Below are 12,878 nucleotides of genomic sequence, written 5' to 3' on the forward strand. Positions count from 1 at the left end.
TGGATAACAATGGGGACACTGGGAATGGCCCTGGCTGGTAATGGGGACACTGGGAATGGCCCTGGATAACAATGGGGACACTGGGGATGGCCCTGGCTTGCAGAGGGACTGGCACAAGTTGGAATGGGGACACTGGGAATGGCCCTGGCTGGCAATGGGGACACTCAGGATGCCCCTGCCACAGCCCAGCTGCCTGCAGGGAATGGGGCTGGAATGCTGAGCCCTGCCAGGGATTGTCTGGGGCACTGAGCCTGCCCCAAGCCAGGGAATTCCAGAGGTGCCAGGGAACTCCGGAGGTGCCAGGGAATTCCAGAGGTGCAGGGAACTCCGGAGGTGCCAGGGAACTCAGTGGGTGCCAGGAAATCTGGCAGATGCCAGGGAATTGGGCAGGTGCTGGGGAATTCCAGAAGTGCCAGGGAATTGGGCAGGTGCCAGGGAATTCCACTGGTGCCAGGGAATTCCAGAGGTGCCAGGAAATCTGGCAGGTGCCAGGGAATTGGGCAGGTGCTGGGGAATTCCAGAAGTGCCAGAGAACTTGGGAGGTGCCAGGGAAATCCAGAGGTACCAGGGAACCCGGCAGGCGCCAGAGAATTCCAGAGGTGCCAGGAAATTCTAGAGGGGCCAGGGAACTCGGGAGGTGCCAGGGAATTCCAGAGGTGCCAGGGAACTCGGTGGGTGCCAGGGAATCTGGAAGGTGCTGGGGAATTCCAGAAGTGCCAGGGAACCTGGCAGGTGCCAGGGAATTCCAGAGGTGCCAGGGAATTCCAGAGGTGCCAGGAAATCTGGCAGGTGCCAGGGAATTGGGCAGGTGCTGAGGAGTTCCAGAAGTGCCAGAGAACTTGGGAGGTGCCAGGGAATTCCAGAGGTACCAGGGAACCCAGCAGGTGCCAGGGAATTCCAGAGGTGCCAGGGAACTCGGTGGGTGCCAGGGAATTCTGGAGGTGTCAGGGAATCTGGAAGTGCCAGGGAATTCCAGAGGTGCCAGGGAACTTGTCAGGTGCCAGGGAATTGGGCAGGTGCCAGGGAATTCCAGAGGTGCCAGGGAACCCAGCAGGTGACAGGGAATTCCAGAGGTGCCAGGGAACTCGGCAGGTGCCAGGGAATTCCACTGGTGCCAGGGAATTCCAGAGGTGCTAGGGAACTCGGGAGGTGCCAGGGAATTCCAGAGGTGCCAGGGAACTCGTCAGGTGCCAGGGAATTTGGCAGCTGCCAGGGAATTCCAGAGGTGCCAGGGAACCCAGCAGGTGCCAGGGAATTGGGCAGGTGCCAGGGAATTCTAGAGGGGCCAGGGAAGTCCAGAGGTGCCAGGGAACTCCGGAGGTGCCAGGGAATTCCAGAGGTGCCAGGGAACTCGGCAGGTGCCAGGGAATTCCAGAGGTGCCAGGGAACCCAGCAGGTGCCAGGGAATTGGGCAGGTGCCTGGGAATTCTAGAGGGGCCAGGGAACTCGGGAGGTGCCAGGGAACTCGGCAGGTGCCAGGGAATTCCAGAGGTGCCAGGGAACTGTCAGCAGGGAGTGCCCGGTGCCAGCTGCTGTGCCCGCTGCCTTGGCAGGGAGGAGCAGAGGGGTGAATTCCTTCTCTCCAGAGGCAGCTGGCCCTGCCTCCCGCCCGGCTGCAGGGCTGGCAGCCCGGAGGGGAAGGGCTTTAGGGACTGGCCTGGGCTCAGCAATTAACGTTAACGAATTAAACAATAATTAACATTCATGAACTCCCCACCGCCCCAGGCTTTGCTGGAGAGCTCGGTGGTGGCGGAACAAAGCTCGGGGCCGGGACTGGAGATGCAGTTTCTGGGATGTGGAGCAGGGCTTGGGGCACCCTGGGACGGGGGAAGGTGGCCCTGCCACGGCAGGGGTGGCACTGGCTGGGCTCTGAGGTCCCTTCCCACCCGAGCTCTTTGGGATTTGGCGCTTCTGTGCCTCAGAACCAGGGCCTCACCAAGGCACTCGGTGACTCTGCGAAGAAATCAGGGAAGCAGCTACCAAGAATTTGGGAAAATCTGGTGCTGGCAGGGAGCTCCTGCCCTGCTGGAGCAGCCAGAGCAGAGAAGTGGCCTCGCTGCTCTCTGACACCACAAATTCTGGAAACCCCTCAGGGATCTTCCAGGTGAGAACAGGACGTGGAACCCACCCTGCAGGATGAGGAGCCACCTTGGAAATCATCAATACCAGGAGAAACTCCCAAATGTAAACACCAGGAGAACTCCCCAAACACAAACACCAGGAAAAACCTCCAAACATAAACAGCAGGAGAATCCCAAATAGAAATAACCAGGAGAAATCCCTGAACATGAACACCAGGAGAAATCCCCAAACACAAATAACCAGGAGAAATCCCTGAACATAAACAGCAGGAGAAATCCCCAAACAGAAATAACCAGGAGAAATCCCCAAACACAAATAACCAGGAGAAATCCCTGAACAGAATCACCAGGAGAAATCCCCAAACACAAATAACCAGGAGAAATCCCTGAACATAAACAGCAGGAGAAATCCCCAAACACAAATAACCAGGAGAAATCCCTGAACATGACCACCAGGAGAAATCCCCAAACACAAATAACCAGGAGAAATCCCTGAACATAAACAGCAGGAGAAATCCCCAAACAGAAATAACCAGGAGAAATCCCTGAACATGAACACCAGGAGAAATCCCCAAACACAAATAACCAGGAGAAATCCCTGAACATGAACACCAGGAGAAATCCCCAAACACAAATAACCAGGAGAAATCCCTGAACATGAACACCAGGAGAAATCCCCAAACACAAATAACCAGGAGAAATCCCTGAACATGAACACCAGGAGAAATCCCCAAACACAAATAACCAGGAGAAATCCCCAAACACAAATAACCAGGAGAAATCCCTGAACATGAACACCAGGAGAAATCCCCAAACACAAATAACCAGGAGAAATCCCTGAACATGAACACCAGGAGAAATCCCCAAACACAAATAACCAGGAGAAATCCCAGAAGAGAACCACCAGGAGAAACCCCCAAACAGAAGAAACCAGGAGAAATCCCAGAAGAGAACCACCAGGAGAAACCCCCAAACAGAAGAAACCAGGAGAAATCCCAGAAGAGAACCACCAGGAGAAACCCCCAAACAGAAGAAACCAGGAGAAATCCCAGAAGAGAACCACCAGGAGAAACCCCCAAACAGAAGAAACCAGGAGAAATCCCAGAACAGAACCACCAGGAGAAGGGGGCACAGGTGACCGGGAACATCACTGAGCACCGGGAGCAGCTCTGAACCAGCCAAAGGCACAGGCAGAGCTATCCTAGATCCATCCAGGATCCATCCAAGATCATCCAAGATCCATCCAAAATCCCTCCCAGATCCATTCAAGATCATCCAAAATCCATCCAAGATCCATCCATGATCCATTCAAGATCATCCAAGATCCATCCAGGATCCATCCCAGATCATCCAAGATCCATCCAGGATCCATCCCAGATCCATTCAAGATCATCCAAAATCCATCCAAGATCCATCCATGATCCATTCAAGATCATCCAAGATCCATCCAGGATCCATCCCAGATCATCCAAGATCCATCCAGGATCCATCCCAGATCCATTCAAGATCATCCAAAATCCATCCAAGATCCATCCATGATCCATTCAAGATCATCCAAGATCCATCCAGGATCCATCCCAGATCCATCCAAAAGCCATCCAAAATCCCTCCCAGATCCATTCAAGATCATCCAAAATCCATCCATGATCCATCCAAGATCATCCAAGATCCATCCAGGATCCATCCCAGATCCATCCAAAATCCACCCAAAATCCCTCCCAGATCCATTCAAGATCATCCAAAATCCATCCATGATCCATCCAAGATCCATCCAGGATCCATCCCAGATCCATCCAAAATCCACCCAAAATCCCTCCCAGATCCATTCAAGATCATCCAAAATCCATCCAAGATCCATCCATGATCCATTCAAGATCCATCCAAAATCCATCCAAGATCCATCCAAGGTCTCTCCTTACACTCAGAGCTATCCAAGATCCATCCAAGATCCATCCCAGGTCTCTCCAAGGCCCCTCCAGGGTCTGTCTGTACACTCAGAGCTATCCAAGATCCATCCCAGGTTTCTCCCAGGTGTGTCCCTACCCTCAGAGCTATCCAAGATCCATCCCAGGTTTCTCCCAGGTGTGTCCTTACTCTCAGAGCTATCCAAGATCCATCCCAGGTTTCTCCCAGGTGTGTCCTTACTCTCAGAGCTATCCAAGATCCATCCCAGGTTTCTCTCAGGTGTGTCCTTACCCTCAGAGCTATCCAAGATCCATCCCAGGTCTCTCCCAGGTTTCTCCCAGGTCTCTCCCAGGTTTCTCCCAGGTCTGTCCTTACCCTCAGAGCTATCCAAGTTCCATCCCAGGTTTCTCCCAGGTGTGTCCCTACCCTCAGAGCTATCCAAGATCCATCCCAGGTCTCTCCCAGGTCTCTCCCAGGTCTCTCCCAGGTCTGTCCTTACGCTCTCAGCTATCCAAGATTATCCAAGATTATCCAAGATCCCCCCTAGGTCTCTCCCAGGTCTGTCCTGACCCGGCGCCCCCGTCAGAGCGCCAGGCCCCGAGGCAGGAGCCGATGGCTCCAGATGCCAGGGAGCTGCAGAAGGGAGCGGTTTCCCCTCCACGCCCACTGCCAGGTGCCCTCACGTACCTGAGCGCCCGGGCGTGGCCTTGGCCTTGAGCAGGACGTGCTGGCTGGGGGGCAGGGCCACGCCCGGCCCCACGCCCGGCCCCACGCCCGGCCCCACGCCCGGCCCCACGCCCGGCCGGCACTGCTGCTGCTGCTGCTGCTGCTGCTGCTGCTGCTGCTGCTGCTGCTTCTGCTGCTGCTGCTTCAGGGCCTGCAGGGGCACAGGGACAGGGGTCAGCCACCCCACAGCTGTGGGGCACAGGGAACAGCGACCCCACAGCTGTGGGGCACAGGGCACAGGCACCCCACAGCTGGGGGGCACAGGGCACAGGCACCCCACAGCTGTGGGGCACAGGGACAGGGGTCAGCCACCCCACAGCTGGGGGGCACAGGGACAGGGCACAGGCACCCCACAGCTGTGGGGCACAGGGACAGGGGTCAGCCACCCCACAGCTGTGGGGCACAGGGCACAGGGGTCAGCCACCCCACAGCTGTGGGGCACAGGGCACAGGCACCCCACAGCTGGGGGGCACAGGGACAGGGCACAGGCACCCCATAGCTGGGGGACACAGGGCACAGGGCACAGCCACCCCACAGCTGTGGGGCACAGGGCACAGGGCACAGCCACCCCACAGCTGGGGGGCACAGGGCACAGGCACCCCACAGCTGGGGGACACAGGGCACAGGGCACAGCCACCCCACAGCTGTGGGGCACAGGGCACAGGGCACAGCCACCCCACAGCTGGGGGGCACAGGGCACAGGCACCCCACAGCTGGGGGGCACAGGGACAGGGCACAGGCACCCCATAGCTGGGGGACACAGGGCACAGGGCACAGCCACCCCACAGCTGTGGGGCACAGGGCACAGGGCACAGCCACCCCACAGCTGGGGGGCACAGGGCACAGGGCACAGCCACCCCACAGCTGTGGGGCACAGGGACAGGGCACAGGGCACAGGCACCCCACAGCTGGGGGGCACAGGGACAGGGCACAGGGCACAGCCACCCCACAGCTGTGGGGCACAGGGCACAGGGCACAGGCACCCCACAGCTGCGGGACACAGGGCACAGGGCACAGGCACCCCACAGCTGGGGGGCACAGGGCACAGGCACCCCACAGCTGTGGGGCACAGGGCACAGGGCACAGGCACCCCACAGCTGGGGGGCACAGGGCACAGGGCACAGGCACCCCAGAGCTGTGGGGCACAGGGCACAGGGGTCAGCCACCCCACAGCTGGGGGGCACAGGGCACAGGCACCCCACAGCTGGGGGGCACAGGGCACAGGGCACAGGCACCCCACAGCTGTGGGGCACAGGGACAGGCACCCCACGGCTGCGGGACACTGACCTGCTTGAGAGCCTTCTTGCTGTGCTTCTGGGAGGAGGAGAGGCCCTTGGCCGGGATGGACGGGGACGGGCAGCCGGACTGCGGGGAGCCCGCGGGGGCCAGGCGGGACGACACTGCGGGGACACGCGGAAATGGGAAGGGGAATGCGAATATAAATACAAAATATACATAGAACTATAAATAGAAAGAGTAGATAAAATTATAAAATGACATAGAAATATAAAACCTATAAATTTAAATGTAAATATAGATATACATACATAACAATATAAATAAATATAATTGTAAATAGAAATATAGAAATACAGAAATATAGAAATATAGAAATATAGAAATACAGAAATATAGAAATATAGAAAAACAGAAATATATAAATATAGAAATATAGAAATACAGAAATATAGAAATACAGAAATATAGAAATATAGAAATATAGAAAAACAGAAATATATAAATATAGAAATATGGAAATACAGAAATATAGAAATACAGAAATACAGAAATATAGAAATATAGAAATACAGAAATATAGAAATATAGAAATACAGAAATATAGAAATACAGAAATATAGAAATATAGAAATACAGAAATATAGAAATATAGAAATATAGAAAAACAGAAATATATAAATATAGAAATATAGAAATACAGAAATATAGAAATACAGAAATATAGAAATATAGAAATATAGAAATATAACATGTAAATGCAGACACTGATATAAAATATAACTATTAATTAAAATATAAATATAAACCTTAAATATAAATACATACTAAAGTGTAAATAAATATAAATATAAATAAATATATAAATATAAATGTAAGTATACAATTATAGAGATTAAGATATAAATATGGAAATATATAAATATTTATGAATTGGTATAGTACATATATATTATATGTATTTATGTAAATGTAAATGCATACATATAAAATATCATATATAAATGTAACTACAAATAGAAATTTAAATGTAACTATAAATATATAAATAAGATAAAAATATAAATATATAAATATATATAAATATAAATATATATACAAATATATATATATATATATGTAGACACATAAATGTAAATACAAATATAAAAATACAAATATAAACACCTGCGGCACAGGATCCCACCTTCCCTTCCCCTCCCCATGCCAGAGCAGCTCAGGAGCCTCGTGGGAGCAGCAGCCCCAGCAGCTGTGGCTGTGGGCAGGGGGATTCAGCCCCGTTCCCTCGGCAGAGGGATTCAGCCCCGTTCCCATCCCATCCCATCAGGGGGATTCAGCCCCATTCCCTGCCCATCCCATCCCATCCCATCCCATCCCATCCCATCCCATCAGGGGGATTCAGCCCCATTCCCTGCCCATCCCATCAGGGGGATTCAGCCCCATTCCCTGCCCATCCTATTCCATCAGGGGGATTCAGCCCCGTTCCCTGCCCATCCCATCAGGGGGATTCAGCCCCATTCCCTGCCCATCCTATTCCATCAGGGGGATTCAGCCCCGTTCCCTGCCCATCCCATCAGGGGGATTCAGCCCCGTTCCCTGCCCATCCCATCAGGGGGATTCAGCCCCGTTCCCATCCCATCCCATCAGGGGGATTCAGCCCCATTCCCTGCCCATCCTATTCCATCAGGGGGATTCAGCCCCGTTCCCTGCCCATCCCATCAGGGGGATTCAGCCCCGTTCCCTGCCCATCCCATCAGGGGGATTCAGCCCCGTTCCCATCCCATCCCATCAGGGGGATTCAGCCCCGTTCCCATCCCATCCCATCAGGGGGATTCAGCCCCGTTCCCATCCCATCCCATCACGGGGATTCAGCCCCATTCCCTGCCCATCCCATCCCATCCCATCCCATCACGGGGATTCAGCCCCGTTCCCATCCCATCCCATCAGGGGGATTCAGCCCCATTCCCTGCCCATCCTATTCCATCAGGGGGATTCAGCCCCGTTCCCATCCCATCCCATCAGGGGGATTCAGCCCTGTTCCCATCCCATCCCATCAGGGGGATTCAGCCCCATTCCCTGCCCATCCTATTCCATCAGGGGGATTCAGCCCCGTTCCCATCCCATCCCATCAGGGGGATTCAGCCCCATTCCCTGCCCATCCTATTCCATCAGGGGGATTCAGCCCCGTTCCCATCCCATCCCATCAGGGGGATTCAGCCCCGTTCCCATCCCATCCCATCAGGGGGATACAGCCCCATTCCCTGCCCATCCCATCCCATCAGGGGGATTCAGCCCCGTTCCCTGCCCATCCCGAAGCTTTCCCTGGCTGCCAGCAGCAGCTCCAGGGCCAAATCCAGGCCTGGCCCCCGTCCTTTCATGAACCCTGCACACCCTGCTCCAAACCCCTGCACTGGAACCCTGCACTGGAACCCCACACTGGAACCCACAGTGCAATCCCACACTGGAACCCTGCACTGGAACCCACACTGGAACCCACAGTGCAATCCCACACTGCAATCCCACACGGGAACCCACACTGGAACCCCGCACTGGAACCCACAGTGCAATCCCACACTGCAATCCCACACTGGAACCCACACTGGAACCCCGCACTGGAACCCCACACTGCAATCCCACACTGGAACCCACACTGGAACCCCGCACTGGAACCCCGCACTGCAATCCCACACTGGAACCCGCACTGCAATCCCACACTGGAACCCACACTGGAACCCCGCACTGGAACCCCGCACTGCAATCCCACACTGGAACCCCGCACTGGAACCCACACTGCAATCCCACACGGGAACCCACACTGGAACCCCGCACTGGAACCCCGCACTGGAACCCCACACTGCAATCCCACACTGGAACCCACACTGGAACCCCGCACTGGAACCCCACACTGCAATCCCACACTGGAACCCCACACTGGAACCCCACACTGGAACCCCACACTGGAACCCCGCACTGGAACCCCACACTGGAACCCCACACTGGAACCCACACTGCAATCCCACACTGGAACCCCGCACTGGAACCCCGCACTGGAACCCCGCACTGCAATCCACACTGGAACCCCGCACTGGAACCCCGCACTGCAATCCCACACTGGAACCCCGCACTGGAACCCCACACTGGAACCCCGCACTGCAATCCCACACTGGAACCCACACTGGAATCCACACTGGAAACCACACTGGAACCCACACTGGAACCCACACTGCAATCCCACACTGGAACCCCGCACTGGAACCCCACACTGGAACCCCACACTGGAACCCACACTGGAACCCCACACTGGAACCCCGCACTGCAATCCCACACTGGAACCCACACTGGAATCCACACTGGAACCCACACTGGAACCCACACTGGAACCCACACTGCAATCCCACACTGGAACCCACACTGCAATCCCACACTGGAACCCACACTGCAATCCCACACTGGAACCCCGCACTGGAACCCCACACTGGAACCCCACACTGGAACCCACACTGGAACCCCACACTGGAACCCCGCACTGCAATCCCACACTGGAACCCACACTGGAATCCACACTGGAACCCACACTGGAACCCACACTGGAACCCACACTGCAATCCCACACTGGAACCCCACACTGGAACCCCACACTGGAACCCCACACTGGAACCCCACACTGGAACCCCGCACTGGAACCCACACTGGCCATGCCTGGGTCCATCTGCAGTGGCAGTGATACCTCAGGTTTTAGTTTTTATATTTTCACATTCTGGGCTGCTTTGGTGTGTGGGTCTGCGCTTCACATTATGGGATGGTGAGCTCTCCTCACAGAGCAGGGAGACAAAACAATTCCTGCTCCAGCTGGGCACCAAGGACAAATGATCCAAACCTCAGCCCAAGAGCACAAACAACGTGGGCTGGAGAGAGAAAAACAAGCAGGATGGGACTGCATGGGCTAAAGCTGGAATGGGACAATGAACTCCAGTGTGCCAATGGAGCAGAGCTGATCACAGTGAGAGCCCCCGGGAGCGCTCGTGCATTTTGGGACCATTTGGGTTCATCTTGGGTGCAGCCCTGGCTGGGCTCTGGTGCTGCCCAAGGTGGATCCATGGAGGAGATCCTTTGAATAAATCCCTGCTTTATCCTTTAGCTCTGTCCAGCCTCTGTTCCAGCTCAGCCTTCCCAAGGCATCAGATCCCTGGGAAGCAGCACAGACCCAGCAGGAGGAATTTTTGGAGGCTCCCCCTGGCCAGGGTTCAGCAACACCAAACTAACCCAGAGGGAGAGGACAGAAACCCCAGTGGTGCCACAGAGCTGCCCCGAGCCGGGGCCAGCCTTGGCCACCACGTCACCGGGAGCCCTCAGGTGCAGAGCACAGCAGGAATCCCCGCACACGCCAGCACTGAGGGCTGGAGGCTGTTTTCCAGCAGAACCCAAACCTCCCAGAGGTTCCCTGGTGGTGCCAGCTGGGAGATGTCCCTCACTGAAGGGGAAGGTGCCCCACTGCCCTTGGAGGAACAACACCAAGGAAAATTGTTCTGTGTGCTCTGGAGAAGCCACGGGTGGGAGCAGCTCTCGCCCTGTTCTTTCGAGAGTTTTAGAGTTCTCCTAAAAGTTCCTATGCCTTCTGATATTTACGTATTTCGACTGAGTTTTCTCACGCATGTTCATGTAAATAATGGTTGTTTTGCACTTTTCTTTGTGGGAGGAGAGAATGGATGGACTGTTGGCTTGGCCAGTGTGGGTGGAGAGGTGGCAGTTTCACCCTCCAATCCACGGCCACTTTTGCTGTTGTATATATAGCGGAGTCAGAAAATAAAGCTTGCCTTTTTGGGTTCTTTTCTTTCCTTTTACATCTAGCCTGCCCCCGTGAGCTGTTTCGTGTCGCAGGGTGACACCCTGCAGTGTGAAACCCCCTCGTGTGACAGTGCAGATCCTCCTGGCCTTCACCCAGTTCTGCAGAAAAGTCCCTTCTTCCTTCTGGAGCCACCGTGGCGGCCTGTGACACCACCCGAGCTGCAGCCACGCCTGTCCCCGAGCCACCACCAGCCCCGAGCTCAGCGAGGCCCTCAGAGCACGGCAGCAACTCAGGGAGTCCTGGAATGGTTTGGGTGGGAGGGACCTCAGAGGCCAGCCAGTGCCACCCCTGCCGTGGCAGGGACACCTCCACTCTGAGGCTTCCAAAGGCTCTCTGAAGCTCCCAGAGGGACAGCATCTGTCCCTCTGCTGGGACAAGGACAGGGACACAGGGACAGGCAGGGACAGGCAGGGACAGAGGGACAGGCAGGGACTCAGGGACAGCATCTGTCCCTCTGCTGGGACAAGGACAGGGACACAGGGACAGGCAGGGACAGGCAGGGACAGAGGGACAGGCAGGGACTCAGGGACAGCATCTGTCCCTCTGCTGGGACAAGGACAGGGACACAAGGACAGGGACAGAGGGACAGGCAGGGACAGAGGGACAAGGACAGGGACAGAGGGACAGGAAGGGACACAGGGACAGCATCTGTCCCTCTGCTGGGACAAGGACAGGGACACAGGGACAAGGACAGGGACACAAGGACAGGAAGGGACACAGGGACAGCATCTGTCCCTCTGCTGGGACAAGGACAGGGACACAGGGACAAGGACAGGGACACAAGGACAGGGACAGAGGGATAGGCAGGGACAGAGGGACAGGAAGGGACACAGGGACAGCATCTGTCCCTCTGCTGGGACAAGGACAGGGACACAGGGACAAGGACAGGGACACAGGGACAGAGGGACAGGCAGGGATAGAGGGACAAGGACAGGACAGAGGGACAGGCAGGGACACAGGGACAAGGACAGGGCAGAGGGACAAGGACAGGGACAGAGGGACAGGAAGGGACACAGGGACAGCATCTGTCTCTCTGCTGGGACAAGGACAGGGACACAGGGACAAGGACAGGGACACAAGGACAGGGACAGAGGGATAGGCAGGGACAGAGGGACAGCAGAGGGACAAGGACAGGGACACAGGGACAAGGACAGGACAGAGGGACAGGCAGGGACAGAGGGACAAGGACAGGGACACAGGGACAAGGACAGGGACACAGGGACAAGGACAGGGACAGAGGGACAAGGACAGGACAGAGGGACAGGCAGGAACAGCTCCTCCCCACAGCCCACCCCTCCCTGCCTGGCATCCCTCTGCTCTGAGCCAGCAGCAGCGTCCCAGCCCGGGTGGGGACAGCAGCACAGATGTCACCTGGCTGTGGGAACATCAGGGATGAGGGGCAAAGTCCCAGAGCCAGCAGCAGCCCTGGATGAGCCCTGGGATCCTTTGGGAAGTCAGGGAGCTGCTGTGGGCCTTGGTCGGAGAGGGGAGGATTAACCACTGACTGATCCTGTAACCACTGATCCATTAACCACTGATCCATTAACCACTGATCCATTAACCACTGATCCATTAACCACTGATCCTGTAACCACTGATCCTGCAACCACTGATCTGTAACCACTGATCCATTAACCACTGATCCTGAAACCACTGATCCTGTAACCACTGATCCATTAACCACTGATCCTGTAACCACTGATCCATTAACCACTGATCCTGCAACCACTGATCCTGTAACCACTGATCCTGTAACCACTGATCCTGTAACCACTGATCCATTAACCACTGATCCATTAACCACTGATCCTGTAACCACTGATCCTGTAACCACTGATCCATTAACCACTGATCCATTAACCACTGATCCTGTAACCACTGATCCTGTAACCACTGATCCTGTAACCACTGATCCATTAACCACTGATCCATTAACCACTGATCCTGTAACCACTGATCCTGTAACCACTGATCCATTAACCACTGATCCATTAACCACTGATCCATTAACCACTGATCCTGTAACCACTGATCCATTAACCACTGATCCATTAACCACTGATCCATTAACCACTGATCCTGTA

At 55.0% G+C, this 12,878-nt stretch overlaps 1 protein-coding gene across 2 annotated transcripts in view; it reads right to left on the bottom strand.

The window, feature by feature from the left end:
- Positions 1-12,878, bottom strand: part of ASXL2 (ASXL transcriptional regulator 2) — a 112,763-nt gene that overhangs the window by 21,115 nt on the left and 78,770 nt on the right. Inside the window, exons 5-6 of one of the 2 annotated variants that reach the window (XM_068183093.1) lie at positions 6,000-6,112; positions 4,674-4,863 (exon numbers count right to left, since the gene is read on the bottom strand). In XM_068183093.1, coding sequence (XP_068039194.1) covers positions 4,674-4,863; positions 6,000-6,112 — 303 coding nt within the window. Of the gene's footprint in view, positions 1-4,673; positions 4,864-5,993; positions 6,113-12,878 lie in introns of both variants that reach the window. The other variant, XM_068183094.1, reaches the window with a different exon arrangement.

Source organism: Anomalospiza imberbis, chromosome 3 (assembly GCF_031753505.1).
Source record: "Anomalospiza imberbis isolate Cuckoo-Finch-1a 21T00152 chromosome 3, ASM3175350v1, whole genome shotgun sequence".
In the NCBI taxonomy this organism is placed as follows: Eukaryota; Metazoa; Chordata; class Aves; order Passeriformes; family Viduidae; genus Anomalospiza; species Anomalospiza imberbis.